Raw genomic sequence first — 16,511 nt, forward strand, 5'->3', positions numbered from 1 at the left:
GTTTAATTTATATTGATTTATACCTTTTATGTATTTCTTACAGTTGTAACTGCTCTGAAGAAGGGGATACCGGAAACGGGACCTCTTGCTGGCTGACCCGTTCAGTTACAATTCTGGAAAATGGTTGTTTGAAATTACTTGTTGATTTTTTGTCAAAACTGAATTGGGCAACCTAAGGGTGCTTTGATTTTTTGTATGAAAGTGAATGAAATTGGACGAAATTGCATAGAGGCTCTTTGTAGCTTTGATAAGTTTGTATGCTTCTGCAAACAATAGGGGCTCTTATTGAATGTTCTACCGCCCCTTTGAGGTTTCTTACTGAAGTGTAAATATATAGATTGCTCCAGTTGTTCTAATAGTAGTGGCTAGAACAACCTTGTGACATATCTACAGTGTGAGTAAATTTCATATTTTTGCACAAGACGTGTTTAACATTCTTTCATAGTGATTAGTTAGTTGGTAACGGTCATTTTGGTGGTTAACTAGCTGAAAGCAAACAAATTGAAATCGAACACAGACAAGACGGAAGTGATGCTGGTTGGAAAAGCGGGGATCTTGAAGGACATTTTGCTTCCAACTTTTGATGGGGTTCAGATGAGCCTGGCTGACTCAGTTAAGAGCCTAGTGGTCATACTGGATCCAGCGTTGCTGCTAGAGAAGCAAGGCAATGCAACTGCAAACAAGAACTCGGACCGGCCTGGAAGATGGCCCTCTGCCTTGACATGGCCAATCTAGCAACCTGGATTCATGGCACAGTAACATCAAGACTAGACTTCTGTAATGCCCTCTATGTTGACTCAGAGACTCCAGTAGGTGCAGACCATTGCAGTTCATTTACTCGTAGGAGCTAGATGGAGCATGCGTGTCACTCCCATTCTGCAGTCACTCCATTCACTTCCTATCAGACTCAATTCATGGTCATGATTTTCACATTTAAAGCCCTTCATGGCACCTGTGTTCTGCCACAGCAGCTTCGCTCATCTAGACAGGGCCTTCTGTAAATTCCTCCCCGCAGTTGGGCAAAATCAACAGCTTCCTGCACATGTGTTTTCTCTATGGTAGCCCCCACCCTATGGAATGGCCTGCCTGAGGAGGTCAGGAAAGCCCCCATTCTCCTGGCTTTCCACAAACTATGCAAAACTGAATTATTTAGGAGATCTTTCTACTCAAGATATAGGGGTGTGTCATAAGAAATAGCTCAAAGAGATGCATTGTGAGGAACAGGGACTCTGTTGCGTACTGTCTGCTGCTGTAGACATGTGCTTACTAGGGAGTTACCTTGTTGCAAAACATGCCATAGGAATTAGTTATGCTTTGTTTCAGAAAGATTTAACCTCTATCCTCGGCTTTATGCTTGCTCCTCCAAATGTTCTACTACCATACCCCATTTTATCTCTTTCCCTCATTGTACTAACTGTTCTTCATTATTGTACTTTGTGCTAGCTTTGTGGTTATATTGTATTTTCATTCACACTCTATAATCCACCTTGAATCTCAGTGAGAAAGGCAGACCACAAATAACAACAATATGTCGCCTGTTCAGAGACCTTGAGGAAGCTCACAACATGAATGATATCAAACCGAAATCATTAAAAACACAGATAATAAAAACCTAAAGCATAAATGCACATAAAAAACAGAGTAGAAAAATGCACAACATTCCAAAGCACATAAACAGCGAGAGTATCAAAAAAGGTTGCCAAGCTCCAGGTGGTGCCTAGAGATCTCCTGGACTACAGTGATCAGTTCCCTTGAAGAAAATGGCTGCTTTGGAGGGTGGACTCTATGACATATCTGCTGAGGTCCCTCTCCTTCCCAAACCCCTCCCTCTCCAGGCTTTACCCCTAAATCTCCAGGATTTTCCCAATATGAAGTTGGAACAACTGTAGCCAAAGAGTAAGATGTGGTGCATGAAGTTCCCCAGTGGTGGAAGCTACTCTAGTTAAATGAGTGAGAGAGACAGAGAAGGGTAGGTTAGTACCATTTTGCTTATTTATATTTCCTTGTGGCATAAGTATCCTAAAGGCAACAATCTACCTTCTCACTGCCTGTTCCGTGGATTCCTGGGAGTACTGTAGAATAAATTTGTGATAAAAGTTATTAGAACAGCAGGATTGGACTCCAGAGGCACCTTAGAGATCAACAAGATTTTCAGGGTATGAGCATTTGAGTGTTCCTTCGTCAGATACGTAACTGAAGAAGGGAGTTTTGACTCTTGAAAGCTTTCACCCTGAAAATCTTGGTCACTAAGGGGCCACTGGACTTAAATCCTGCTGTTCCACTGCAGCCCAACATGGCTCCCTCCTCATTTGAACAAGTTTCATATCCTCAAAACACAAAAGCAGCACAAAAATGACAGGCACACACACTCCTCTGTGGTAAAATGAGGGGGAACAATGCACTCCACCTCCTTAGAAGAAAGGCGGGATAAAATGTACTAGAGCTGTTTTAATCGCGTGAAAATTTAAAGTATTCCTTGATGAACGTTGCCAGAGAACGGGAAGATGTAAAAGTAGGGTCGCCAGCTCCAAGTTGGCAAATTCCTGGAGATCTGGGGAGTGAACCCTGAAGAAAGTGGGGTTCGGGGAGGGAAAGGACCTTGGCATGGCATAATACCATAGAGTCCACCCTCCAAAAGTAGCCATTTTCTCCAGGCGAACTGATCTCTGTGGCCTGGAGACCAGTTGTAATTCCGGGAGATCTCCAGCCACTACCTGGAGGCTGGCAACCCTATGTAAAAGTGCTATTCCAACTTCGCTGTCGGTGGAGGGGTGAGCATTTTAACGCAGCTCCTTTTCCCTCCCACTAACAAACCGGGAGACAGAACTCCCACGCGCTCCTCACAACCATTAATTCTACCTCGCCCCATAGCCTTTTCTCCCTATCATCTCATCCAGCCTCCCCACTTCCATCGCGCACGCTCAATCTACCCAACGCCCTGCGCAGACGTCACCACCGACCGGTTTGACGTCCCTACTGGCAGCGCGTGCGCAGTTGCAGATGGTGTCGCCGTTGGCGCGTAGCATTGTGGGGCAGACATGGCGGCGGCTTGGGCGCTGCAGGCGATGTCTCGTCAGGTCGGAGTCGTGTTGGTCTCTTTTCGTTCTTCTCCACCTCTCTCAGGGCTAGGATATATCTTCGCTGTTCGCTTCTTCTTGCAGCAGAGCGAGTGTTGTTCTGAGCATGCCCAGCGAAGGGAGGCAAAGGGGTTTAAACGCGCGAGGGCGGGGGGCGGGAGAGGAGGTGGTTGGATGCGCAAAGTGTCATCCTATAGTTTCCCGTTGATAATTGCACATTGACGCTGCGCATATGCCGAGCGAGGTAGCTTTTCAGAAGTTATAAGTAGTGTGCTTCTGAGCCTGTGCAGAATGTTTCCCTGACAATGGTACCTAGGGTTGCCAGCTCCAGCTTGGGAAATTCCTGGAGATTTGGAGGTTTGAGCCTGAGGAGGGAGGAATTTGGAGAGGGGATGGATGTCAGTGGGGTATTATGCCAAAGAGGTCCCCCACCACCACCACCAAAAAAACCCAGTCATCTTCTCCAAAGGAACTGATATCTGTAGCCTGGAGATCAGATGTAATTCTGGGAGATCTATAGCAACCACCTGGATGTTGGCTACCCTAGTTGGTACTTGTTTTATGGATCTGTGCTTTATAGAAGACGAATGTGTGTTATGTGCTCTCATGTCTCTTCTGACTTATGGTGACCCTATGAATAAATGACCTCCAAAACATCCTATCATTGACAACCGTGCTCAGATCTTGCAAACTGGAGGACATGGTTTTCTTCACTGAGTTATCTCGTTTTGGCTTTTCCTCTTTCTCTTCTTCTTCCACTTTTCCCAGCATTATTGACTTTTCCAGAGAGTCTGGTCTTCTCGTGATGTGACCAAAGTATGATAGTCAGATTTGTCATTTTAATTTCTTGATTTAATCTAGAATTCGCTTAGGGAAATTTGTTTATAAATAACTCCCTCTTAGTTATGTTATTGAAAGCTGTTTTGAGGGTTCCTTGGGTTTGTAAAGGCATGTGATTTCAGAGATGGTGCTGCAGACGATGTGGAAACTGACAAAATGATATGGAGTATAGGGGAGGGCGAGCACAAAGTTACCTGTGAAGAAATCATGAAAAGGGGAAACAAGTTCTGTTATTTATCATTGGCTTGAGGTGGAAATTCTAGTGTTACTCGGTTTTCAGTTTTGTTAGTTGGCAAACAAGAACTTTGTTATAGTAAAGGGACTTGCAGAAATATCCTGTAGCCCTCTGGGTTAAATATGTAACAGAAATGCTGTTTTGCAATTAAGAAAAACAGACAAGGAACCAGTGTGTTGATAAACAAAAAAGTGGTGCTGCAGCAAACACTGAATACATTACAAATGATAATTGCAGTATTTGCAGAATATACAAAACCAGCAAATAAATATAATTCAGAGTGCTGAACATGAACTGTATTTGAATGTGAATTTTCATGTCTCACTCACTGTATTCTTTGAACTATATTTTTGTTACTTGCCTCAGGATGGTCATCTCATATCACATCAGTTTCATCTGGATGATCTGGGTTACTCTTCTTTCTGATTCAGAAATGGAGGTGGATCAGTACTGGCCTCCCCATAAACCCAGTCACTAGACCAGTGCGCGAGCTAGAATTTCATCCCATGATTCCCAGGTTAATTACACAAGCTGCACTGGCTAAAGCTGAATACCAGGGATATATGTAGTTAGTATAAATCAATTTCAGGCAGTTTTTTAGGCCGTAAAGTACTAAGAAGTATGTGGCTACAAATTTAGGCCATAAAGTACTAAGAAGTCTATGTGGCTACAAGTTTTACTTGTAGGTAGTACTGTTAATGGTGGCATTGCTCAAATTTTCAGCAAATGGGAGGAAAGTGCAGTTGGCCTTTATGAATAACAGTTGTGCTATTTTATATCTGGACATGTTGTGCCTCAGGCACAAGAAGGGGCAAAGTTTGACTCTGATATGCTTTTATTAATAGATCTCCCCCTTGCCTTGCCTTGGGCAAGTACGGGGTTATTATGTGAACTGGAGAATGCTACGTGATGTTAAGAGAAGGAAGATGGCCTTTGAATATGCAGATCACAGGCTACGTCTGAATGCCCTTAGGAAAAACAATATTTTGCCAAAAGAACTCCAGGTAAGAAAGAAATGAAACCATCAAGCTATGCTGGACTTGAGCATGTGACAGTTTAGTTTTTTTAGTTTAACTGTATCACATATTAACCAACTAGCAATAGATTATAAACAGGGTTCTTGTATATCCTAAATAATCTGCTGCAATACATTATTTTTTCATTTTATTCTATTTCCAGCATCTTAAATCAACTGCTCCATCATTCATTTTATTGTAGCAGATATTCAGTAACATGTAGCTGCAAACCACATAGTAAAGTATTATGTTGAGTATCTGTGTAGAAGACATCCAGTGCGGTCTCAGAATCTAGCCATTACATTAAATCATCATGTTGTAGTAGATCTCATAGAATGGGACTTGTTTTTCACAACCACTTCATCCTTTTTTAAATGTAAAAGCATATGCAAACAGTTGTGTTCTCCAAGTGCTTTTAAGGTATCTGGGTTGCTTCCCACTGCCAACAGCCAACCAATAAATGCTCTCTGCTTCTGGTCTCCCACTCTCTTCCTCTAAGTGGGTTGTGATAGCAGCCAGGGACAGCAGCTGATGCTCTTGAGCAGTGTAATGAATGGTTGGCAGAGACAGGGAGCAGCAGCCAGCACTCCCCCTTGGACAGGTCTGCTGCTCAAGAACAGGTGACTTTTGGAAACAGGGAGTACCAGCCTTTGCAGGCAAGTACATGGATGATAACCCTAACCCAACACCTGATAAGGAGCCAGCAGCTGAAGTAGACATCTTCCAGCCCCTTTTCCTTTGCTAGCAGATGAAGAGGAAGCTGCTGCCCATGAGGAGAAGGGCCTAGTTTTCTCTTCTGCTTGTGAAAACAAGGGACAAGGCAGCCTGTTTCCTGGGGGCCAGTGGTGGGCTCTTAAATTGCCTAAGGCTGCAGACTCATGATTGCTGTTCCGTAGAAATTTGTACAAAATACAGAAGTGCCTTTTGCTTTCTATGAAACAGTGATTCTGTCATTTGTGAACAGAGAGAGGCTACCCTCCTCAAAGGGACATAAAGGGACATTGTTTTGTATATTGATTTTAGTATTGTTTTCTTGTTTTTATTGATTTTAAACTGTTCACCACCCAGAGTCCCTGGGGATGGGCGGTATATAAATTGAAATATAAATAAATAAAATCTGGAACATGTGATAAGTCATTTTTTTTAATTATTCCAGGAAGTTACAGATAAAGAGATTGCTGCCCTGCCACGGGACAGCTGCCCTGTGAGGATCCGCAATCGGTGTGTGTTGACATCTCGGCCACGAGGTGTGGTGTGGCGCTGGAGGCTCAGCCGAATTGTTTTCCGCCACCTAGCTGACCATGCTCAGCTCTCTGGGGTACAGAGAGCGATGTGGTGAACCATCACCCAACTTTTATTAACCAAGGGAAGAAAAACCTGAGCCCTGTTCCAACTCATAAGATTTATTGTACTGAAGGTCTTGATATAAAGGATGGGGCAGCTCTGTACAGATGAGCCTAGTTGGAGTTTGTCAAGTCTTCGGTTAACCTGCTGTTAAAGATATTTTAAAAAACAAACACTGCAAATATACCCAAACACCAATTTCTGTTCATTCCTTGTGTTTCTTACAAAGGACTTTGCTTTAAGTGGTGAGGCAGGTTTTTACATGGTAACAAAACTGAAAAGAAACACCACATATGACGAAATTGGCTTATACAGGATGTACACATGACCACTGAAAAGGTTAGAGAGAGAGGCAGCACAATTCCAATCAGAAAGAGAACAGAAAGCATGGTTTGAGAATGTATGGAATCTGAGGGGTTATGTTACCTGCCTCGGTTACCTGAAACTCTTAAGACAGCAGGTGCACTGATGGTATTTTCACAGGACTGTACATATGCGGAGAGGGGTGGGTGGAGTTGGATTGTATGTGCTTTCTACACACATTAGTCATAAGTTAGGAACTGTACATGCAGAAGCCCTTTCCAGTTTGGTGGCCTTCAAAAGGCAGGCTCATCAGTCCGCACACCCTCAGCTCTTTTCAGAAGTTATGATGAGTGTGCAGAGACTGTAGGGGTTGGCATGATTGCCCCTGTGTGCACAAAACCACTCACCAGTGCACATACAGCATTAGTGTGAGGCTCCCAAAAGTATTACAGAAGAGCTTAAGCAGCTGCAGGCTTTGTCCTTTGAGGATGTGGTTTTGAATGTTACATTGATTATAGCTTCCTCATTGACTGTTCTCATGCCATGAGGATGGATTGGTTTCTTGTTTTCTATTGAAACTGTGGAACATTCACTACAGATTTGGTCTCAATCTCTTGCTATGAGCCTCTTTGCTTATCAGCCCTAGGATATGCAGCATCCATGAAGACTAGTAAATAAGCTTAGCTAAGGACTAGTTTACAGCCTCACATACCTCCAATCAACCAAGCTCCATCCAATTTTAGTAGTAAGTTTATTCTGCTTAATTTTAAGAACTTGGCTACAGTGGCAGAGAGCAACATGGAAAGAATATGCCTCAGTAGCCTTGCTGAAACTGAACTGGTCCGGGGCTGGTAAGTACCTGGATGGCAACCTGCCTTGAGTTCCTTGATGGAAGACGAGGAGTATATAGACAGAACAAACAGAAGGCAAGTACAGATTTCAGACAATACACAGATACATTAAAGGTACTTTTGTTATTTTTGCCAGGTTCACAAAAGCATTGAAGGCTTAGAGCCTCAAGGAAGCAGGGCAAAAACACTTGAAGGAGACGCTTTATAGTATGTTTTATTTTATTTCTCCAACCTTGAAATGTAGAGCACTGTCTTTGCTTGGAAGGAGGTTATGTAAACACCACTTTTTCTGATCTCAGTGGCACATCAGAAGCCCCATAAAGAAAACCCACGATCTGTTCAAATATCTAGTGGTATATCCTCTTTGGCTTGCTTTTCTCTGCTCTCCACCCAAGCTTTATTAATGGTTCTTTTCATCTCATCATCACCTTCAGCATACATCTTTTTCAGGAGATTCATCAACCCCTCACTTGGATCTGATGTGTCATATGATGCTTTCCTAAAGCAGAAAAACATGCATAACAATTACTACTGAGTAGTCCAACTCTGACTTGCTTTGTAACAAAGTTGAAGAATTTAAGACAACAAAAAAATAGGCAAGCCTTTAGCATTACTAAAAGCTGCATGCCTCAACTACACAAACAATAGGATTATTTCAGTGTAGCTAAGATTGAATTGCAAGACTTGAAGACAGAAAGGAAGCCTAAGTAACCAGTTTTGACAGCAGTTATGGCTGCACAGGTGTGAAGAAGAATTTTACCAGTAGGTAGGAAAAGCTCTTCTTGCTTTGGTTTAGAATGGCACAGGATTGATACTGAAAATCAAACTCTTAGGAAAGAAGATCCGGCATAGTATATTGGTTAGAAAGTTGGACTAGGATATCTCAGGAGGCCCAGGTTTGAATCCTACTCTGTCATACTTGCTGGGTAGCCTTGGGCCAGTCACATACTCTCAGCCTCACCTACCTCACAGGGTTGTGAGGACAAGCAAGCATTTTATGTATGCCCTCCTATCATGGTGATCACATCCAGCCTGCATCTACACAACTGCAGTAATGCTATAGCATCTGCTGTTCAGATTATTCAGTAGACCTCCTCCAAACATTTTGCATGAATCAGCCAATGTCTGAATTAACAAGTTTCAGAGCTTTTTCAAGGGATAAAACCAGACTGACAGAATGGGGATTAGTACACTCACTCCTTTTCCTTTGTCTCTTTTTCGACTTGAGTTAGGCACTCCCATTTTTCCTCTTGCTTCTTCCTACATAATATCAGGACCATATCAGTTTTGATCTGTATTGGGAAGAAAACCATGCTTCAGATTTCAAAATGAGCAGGATATGTTGAGAGGTGGAATAATTAAACATTATACTAATTGAAATACATTACACTTAGAAGTTCCGGAAAAGCTGTATTATTTAAACAACTGAAAAATGTGAGTATGGCGCGACAATGATAGAACCACAAAAGTAGGTGAAGTAGATGCTTGCAGAAGGAGCCACCTACCTCCGCTACAGCAACTGCCTAATGAGAAGGCTGCTGTAGAGTCCTCCCTAAGGCTCTACAGCATAATGCTAAAATCATCAGACTACAACCGCTATTAGCACGTATTAGATGAGGTGCACAGACCTTTCGTGAGCTGTTCTCCACAGAGATTGGTTTCAGAAGGTTATTGAATGTCATGGAGTAGTTCTTGCTGTTCAGATTCTTCACCAATAGATCAAATGATCTAAAAATGAGAGAAGAGTTACCACAGCATAGACATAGGTCCTCTCAAGCACAGAGAAAGAATAACTTGCACTGCTTTGACGTTAAAACAATGAGGACTGAATAAAATACTGACAAGGACTGCGTTACTTGGAGACCTCTCAGTAAATACTCTCATGGATAGGATAACAAACAATGCAATCCTAAGCAGAGTTACTCCAGTCGAAGCCTGCTGAAATCAATGGGCTTAGACTGGAGTAACTCTGCTTAGGATTGCACTAAAAGTTTCAGATGCAGATGCTCCACAGCTGCTCTAGTATTCTTGTGTCTACATCATTGCTGGAGACACAATCCTGGCTATGAACAACAGCCACAGTCAATGGGATTCTTTCAGTCATTTCATATGGTCCTGAATGATATACTTGGCCTTGCCACACACAGAAACTGAGGATGACCCTTTTATTCATATTCACACATGTGCTTCTATCCAGTTGTTGAGAGGGCGGTTTAATACTTGGAATTAATTCACAACCTCTTGACATGTATTTGCATGGGAACAAGAAGCAGAGGAACAATGCCCCAAACCACGCAGCTCTTAACTCTGTCTTTCAGCACAAAACTTACCTTTCTGTGAAACGGACTTGCACGTTCTCAGCTGAGAGATGCTGTACTCCACTTAGAGTGATATAGATTTTCACAAATTTATCTGACTGATCCCAAGCTGAAAAGATTAAGAGACAGCAATGTTACATGATGAGATTCTGAAATGCTTCTCAAAATGAAGACAAATCTGATCCTTCACTCCTTAGGTCAGCTTAAAAAATTCGCCACAGCCATTAATACACCCAAGATCTTATTCAGATATAAGACACAGCTGATAAGAGGCTGGCCACGCTTTTCCTATACATGCAATTATTACATGACTGCTGTCACACATTCGGGCCCTCATACATCAGCCTCTCCTATGATACGGATGACTTAAGAATGAGAATGTGGTTGTGATTGTAGGGCAAGGGAGTAAAAAGTAGGTGCAGTATAAAGAGCTCGGTGGCATACTGGTGTCACTGAATGCACCTCTTGGCGAGGCTGGCAATGAAAAGACTCTCAACCCATCCCACCACCACCAACCCATCCCACTATGTCGGTGGGGAGGTGCTAATGTTCAGATTTCTGTGGGAATCAAAATACTTCCTTCAATGTACAGTGATTGAGAAAGCTTTTCCAGGACTATTTTTGTTTGTATTTTACATAATTTGTTATATTTTTATCCCACCCTTCCCACGAGATGCTCAGGGAGACTTGCATTGTTTCTGGTTCTTCCCATTTTATCTCTCAACAATCCTGTGAGGTCGGTTAAACTGGCCTGGTGGGCTTCATGGCAGAGTCTGGATTTGAACCCAGGTTTCTCAAATCCTAACTAGACTCTGTTATCTTTAATCCGCTTTACTTAATTCAAAGAGTGTATAAAACTAGACCTACCATAATTGTTGATTTTCACTGTGTAGCCCGTGGGTGGCTGTCTTTCTTCTTCTGATATCTCTGCTTTTAGTTTGGGTGGCGGCTGGTTTTTTATTTCTTTCTCTAGTTTGTTCTTTTCTGCTAGCAAGACATCATAGATTCTCTTCCTGGATGCTTTTTTCAGAAGCTCTTTCACCTCCTCCAAATCTTTCTGTAGCTAGATAAAACAGAAAACATGCAAATGCATTACACACTAGTTTTTCTGTAGCCAAGATTATTCCCCTTGCGTAGACAGGAACAGAAGGTGGACAGACAATGGAATCTGTCTTTTCCAACCTGTCACTCCAAACCTCAGAACTGCTCAGACTGCAGTCATTTCCCCCCGCAAATCTCATTTTTGTCTGAGCAGCCACTTTCCGTGTTTTATGCTTTAGAAATATTGTGTTTGACCCCTTGGATCCATTCCTGTAGGAGAGGCACTTGCATCAGCAGAAGGCTCCTTTCATCAGAGGTAAGTGCCTCTGCTAGTGGAACAGATCCAAGAGATCCAATCTATTGAATTAGTCCTGTTGGCAGGATCTGAAAAAAACTGCAGCCGCATGGTTCGAATACACAGAACAGGCCCTCTTGTAAGTGCATGGATTGTATAACAGTTTTGGAGTGCTGTTGTTAACAGTTACCGGTGAAAGGTCTGCCTTGTCTACATTTCAGGGAGGGGGGGGGGAGCCTTCAGATAAGATGCCTTCAGAGCTCTGTGAACATGGGAGTTGCAGCATTTTGTGGTTTCAGAGTGTAATACGCAATCCTGGGACATGAGAGGTAGCTTTTAGCCTGGGGCAGTTATCACTTCTACTCTTGCTTGACAGAGAGACTAAGCTTAATGATTCAGAAAAGAAACTTCAGGTCTATTCCACAAAGGGAACAAAGCGTGGCCTATAAGAAGCTCTAAGAACTGGTCCTGTTTAAATACTGGGTTGTCTCTTAGTAACCTGTACCCCTAACCTTTCTCCCTGCAGCAGAAGTCAAGATATGAAGATCCTATAGTATCCGTACAACAACCCTGTAAGGTAGGTTAGGGTGAAAAAGAGTCAGTGGTCACTCAAGATCACCCAGTGAGCTTGTTCGGTAAGGAAGCATGAATGCTGGTCTTTCCCATCCCTGCTGGACAATGTCTAGTAATCACTATATCATAGTAGCAGCAACTAGCCCCGAGCACTTTAGAGTGGCATAAAAGGGGCTAGTTCCATTTTATCCTGATTGGCCTGAATTCTCAGCATGATGTGAGGATCTGAAGTCAGACCAAGCCCAACACTGTATCCACTACACTTTTTTGGTCATCAAGAGATATTGCTCACTGGGGCTTCCTGACACTGTTCAGAGAATGGTCAATGTGGGGGAAACTCTTCTGATGCTGACTTGCAAGCCTCTCCTGCATATACCATTACACACGTTCCAGTTCCTCCACCCACTCCACATGGCTGTAAAATATCCTCCCCTGATCGTTCACTGGCATCTCTCTCCTTGTTCCAATGCAGTTAAACCTGTAGCCTTTATCTACAGGACTTGTGCAAAAGGCATGTGCTATCAAAGCCCTACTTCAGATCTTGCAAAGAAACTACCATGGATTAGAATTGCTAAAAGTGAACATGACTGACTGAATTTATAATCCGTTCTCCCTGTGAACAGGCTCAGAGCAGCTAACATCAGTGTTAAAATTTATAATAAAATTTGCATTTAAACCATAAACATACAGTTCAGTAATAAAACAGCTCTAGATGGTGGCCTGTATTTCCAACCCTCTACTAAACATTCTATGGGGTGGGAGACGGAGAAGCAGCAGTGGTCCAGCCGGTAGAAAAAATCAGGATGGGAATTGCACTAACCCCCCTCCCAACAGAAGACCAGTAGGAAGGCTTGCCCATAGCCCAGCCTCAACCATGTGCCTGGCAGAACATGTCTGTCTTATCAGCCTGGTGAAGATAATAGATCTTGTTGGGCCAGGGTTTCAGCAGACCAAGTTCCACCAGGCTGGTGCCAGGACCGAGAAGGACCTGGCTCTGGTCGAGGCCAGCTGAGCCTCTCTGAGGCCAGGGATCTCCAGCAGCTTTTTATCAGCTCATTGGAGCAACCACCAGGGCACATATGGTGAGAGGCGATCCTGCAGATATGCTGGTTCCAGTCCGCTAAGAGCTTTATATGAATAACAAAAAGCAGGGAACCATCAACTCTGCTCTTCCTATTATAATTACATAATCCACATCCCAATGGCAGCCAAGCCACATTAATCTGTGAAATTATCTTTAAAACGTTGCCAACAAATGAGCTCTTAATATGGGATCTGTACTCAACCTTGGCCCATCATCCTCTTACTACTTGGTTTTAACCTTTGGTGTTGGTTTTAACCTTTAAAGCCCTAAATGGATTGGGACCAGCATACCTGAGGGACCATCTTTCCCCGTATGTGCCCCAGAGAGCACTTCGTTCAGCAGGTAAGAATTTACTGGTGATTCCTAGCCCTAGGGAGGCTTGTTTGGCCTCGACCAGGGCCAGGGCCTTTTTGGTCCTGGCCCCAACCTGGTGGAACTCTCTGTCTGAGGACACTCGGGCTTGCCAGGATCTTGTATCATTTCGGCAGGCCTGCAAGACGGAGATGTTCCACCAGGCTTATAGTTGAGCCCAGTGTCAGGACCATCATTGAGCCTCCCACTGGTCTCCAGTATTCGAGTACAGCTCGTGTGTCTGTCGACCTCCTCTTTGTATGCTGGGGGCAGGAATGTGTAGCCAACTATATCAGGTTTTTGTATATATATATAACTTTAATTGCTGAATTTTATAGTAGAATCTGCTATGCAATTGTATTTTATGATTGTTGTACCCCGTCCTGAGCCCACTTGTGGGGAGGGCGGGTTAAACACCGAATAAACTAAACTAAACTACTTCAATCAACGCTGATCTACAAGTAGCCATAGAGGTTGAGCCATAGAGGGTCTTAGGCACAGGTCCTGCACATCTGTTACCTAAACCTGTTAACTAGAAAAGCTGAAGATCAAATCTAGGCTCTATGTACAAGATAGGTCTTTTACTACTGAATCATGGCCCCTTATTTAAGCTGCCTTAGACTGAGTCAGACCCTTGGTCCATCAAAGTCAGTCTTGTCTACTTTGACTGGCAGTGGGTCTCCAGGGTCTCATGGGCAGTCTTTCCCATCACATACCGCCTAATCTTTGGGGAGTCTTGAGGACTGAACCTGGGACTTTCTGTATGCAAAGCATATGGTCCACTCTTGAGCTATAAGTCCACCACATATTAGGATCACATTTAATAGAATATAATAACACAACATTTATTTATGCCCTTTTGAGTGGCATGCTCCTCAGCAATCGTTACAAGAACCATTTAAAGAAGATAGTACAAAAGGGGCTCTGGGCAGCTGGAAGAGGCTTGCCCTAAAGGCAGCAAGCAAATTCACCACCGAGGCAAGAATTCCTGGTTCACACACTGCATTCCTAGGGCTTTCGAGTTACGCAAAAGTATCATCCGGGTCCAGCAGCACCTTAAAGACCAACAATATTTTCCATGGATAAGCTTTTTTGAGTAAAGCTCGTTTTGTCAAAAACAAATGATAATGAAGATCCATCAGCCCTTCAGTCTCATTTGTATCTGACAAAGTGAGCAATGACTTACAAAAATGTATACCCTAGAAAATATTTCTTCTCACTGGACTAGTGGACTGGAATTTTGTTCTACGATTACAGGCTACCCATATGAAATGAAACCATTCTGTTACACCAGCTTCCAAACAAGAGGGGAAGGATGTTTCTTTCATTCGAAGCCCTCATTGGACTGACAGACACCTAGTTACTCGAACAGTGGGATCTGAGTCCAGCAGCACCTTAAAGACCAACAAGATTTTCAGGGTACGAGCTTTCGAGAGCTTCCTGTAATGTATCTCTAACTTCACAGGGCACGGCTTAAAATCGGATCCCCACAAACCACAGAATTTCTTGTCCTTGTATTGAATTCTCTACTGCAAACCTACCAAGTGTTCTAATCCCACTATCTGAAGAAGGGAGCCTGGACTCTCAAAAGCTTACACACTGAAAATCTCGTTGGTCTCTCAGCTGCCACTGGACTCAAATCCTGCTGTTCTACTGCAGACCAACATGGCTATTAACCTCAAACTAGAATCCGTCCCGCTCATTCCCATTATATTTTAGGAATTTTCAGACATATAAAAAAGACGTATAAACAATTAGGCTATAAAACCGTGTTCTCACGATAAGAGGAACCCTGTCTCTTCCACATATAAATTCGTAAATTCCTGCAAGGACACAGCATCAACCGCCCCCCGCCCCCGTTCCTTACCTCCTCCATGTTGCGGCTTGCACGGGGAACGCGCGCACACAGTCGCGCGCTCGATTCCTTTTCCCGTAAGGGGAACGTGCGCAGGCGCGTTAGGGCGGCTCATGGCAACCGCGCTTCGCCGCTCACTCCTCTCGAACTTTCGCGAGGGGCCACCAGCGGCTCGTGCGCGCGCACGCGCACGCGTCGGTTGACCCTGGAAGACGCTCACGTTGCTCTTTGGCTAACGCAGTTCCATCTGCCCGTTAGGTAACGTACAACGCAACTCCGTGTTCCGGTTGCCATTCGAACTCAGCATTGCGGGGCGGGGGAGGGGGCACGACGATCCCAACCTTTTGCCCCTAGTCGTTGCTCCCTCGTCTTCGATTAGGAACCGGAAGTATCTTTAAGATTTTTTTCATTGGGTTCTATAAAGGCTTCGATTTTCTTTTTCCTTTTGCCACCATAGAGATGGACTAGTACTAGAACGGCACGCCCCAACTTCCGTTGTGCAATGTAAAGACGCCCTTTGTTGCGTCTCTCCTTCTGAATGCCCGTTCTTGCGGCACAAAAGCATTAAAAAGATGAAGGACCTTTAAGACTAACCAATTTTATAGTAGCATAAGCTTTCGAGAATCAAGTTCTCTTTGTCAGATGCCTGATAGAGACTACCACAGACTAACACGGCTAACTCCTCTGCATCTATTAAAAAGATGGTGTCTACCTTGAGTCCCATGTTTTTGTACCATATTGGCATCACAGTATTACATCCGTATCTTTTGTGTAGTTCCATGTACAAAGATGCAGTGTTATTTTTACCGCTGTTATGAAATGCTGAGTCTGATTTTCATGGTGGGGTCTGTGAACTAGGAAACCATGGAAACGCCAAATAGTGCACCAGGTCTGTTCACAGGCCAACAGACAAAATGCCTCAGCCTATAGAAACTACAGAGTCTTTTAGGGGTCAACCATGTTCATGAGCCCATGCAGCAGCTTTGCTCAGTGCAAAAGTGCCTTTTGGTTGTTCTAACACACAAGGATATGTTCTACCACTGCCTACTTGCAAAACTTCTTTGGTTGTGACGTGGAACACTCCCAGAAGAAATCAAAATATCAACATCTCTCCTACAGTCTCAGAGAACTTTTTAGAAAAGCCTTTGGCTCATCTAGAGATTAGTCCTTTGACATGTTTGAGGTGTCCTTGAAGGGCAGTTACCTCTGTTGGCCTGTTTAAAAAAAATGATTTGCAAGTTGTTTTTAATCTTGTCATTCTTACAATATGTTATGTTGTATTGGTTCTACTGGGTCACCAGCCTGGGGTCCCACTGATCTTGGAGAAA

The 16,511-nt window shown here is 43.5% G+C and overlaps 2 protein-coding genes across 2 annotated transcripts; one reads left to right on the forward strand and one right to left on the reverse strand.

The window, feature by feature from the left end:
• The first annotated feature begins 3,007 nt into the window (after positions 1-3,007).
• On the forward strand, positions 3,008-6,720 carry MRPS14 (mitochondrial ribosomal protein S14). Its single transcript, XM_054981700.1, has 3 exons — positions 3,008-3,077; positions 4,998-5,156; positions 6,325-6,720. Exons 1-3 carry the CDS (start codon positions 3,039-3,041, stop codon positions 6,505-6,507), a joined length of 381 nt encoding a protein of 126 aa, XP_054837675.1. The 5' UTR covers positions 3,008-3,038; the 3' UTR covers positions 6,508-6,720.
• A 1,142-nt stretch (positions 6,721-7,862) lies between these two features.
• CACYBP (calcyclin binding protein) lies at positions 7,863-15,359 on the reverse strand. Its single transcript, XM_054981699.1, has 6 exons — positions 15,196-15,359; positions 10,852-11,047; positions 9,997-10,093; positions 9,295-9,394; positions 8,864-8,958; positions 7,863-8,165 (listed from the first exon to the last, which is right to left on the reverse strand). The coding sequence occupies exons 1-6, from the start codon at positions 15,202-15,204 to the stop codon at positions 8,006-8,008; spliced, it is 657 nt and encodes a 218-aa protein (XP_054837674.1). The 5' UTR covers positions 15,205-15,359; the 3' UTR covers positions 7,863-8,005.
• Positions 15,360-16,511: the final 1,152 nt, after the last annotated feature.

Source organism: Eublepharis macularius, chromosome 5 (assembly GCF_028583425.1).
Source record: "Eublepharis macularius isolate TG4126 chromosome 5, MPM_Emac_v1.0, whole genome shotgun sequence".
In the NCBI taxonomy this organism is placed as follows: domain Eukaryota; kingdom Metazoa; phylum Chordata; class Lepidosauria; order Squamata; family Eublepharidae; genus Eublepharis; species Eublepharis macularius.

What these genes read in the sequence shown, in the direction of transcription:
- MRPS14 (XM_054981700.1), top strand. Translation starts at nt 3,039, where the DNA reads ATGGCGGCGGCTTGGGCGCTGCAGGCGATGTCTCGTCAG. An exon ending in TGCAGGCGATGTCTCGTCAG is followed by an intron (nt 3,078 to 4,997) that starts GTCGGAGTCGTG and finishes TTTTATTAATAG; the next exon opens with ATCTCCCCCTTGCCTTGCCT. An exon ending in TTTTGCCAAAAGAACTCCAG is followed by an intron (nt 5,157 to 6,324) that starts GTAAGAAAGAAA and finishes TAATTATTCCAG; the next exon opens with GAAGTTACAGATAAAGAGAT.
- CACYBP (XM_054981699.1), bottom strand. An exon ending in TGGAGAACAGCTCACGAAAG is followed by an intron (nt 8,959 to 9,294) that starts GTCTGTGCACCT and finishes TTCCCAATACAG; the next exon opens with ATCAAAACTGATATGGTCCT. An exon ending in AAAGAGACAAAGGAAAAGGA is followed by an intron (nt 8,166 to 8,863) that starts GTGAGTGTACTA and finishes TTTCTGCTTTAG; the next exon opens with GAAAGCATCATATGACACAT.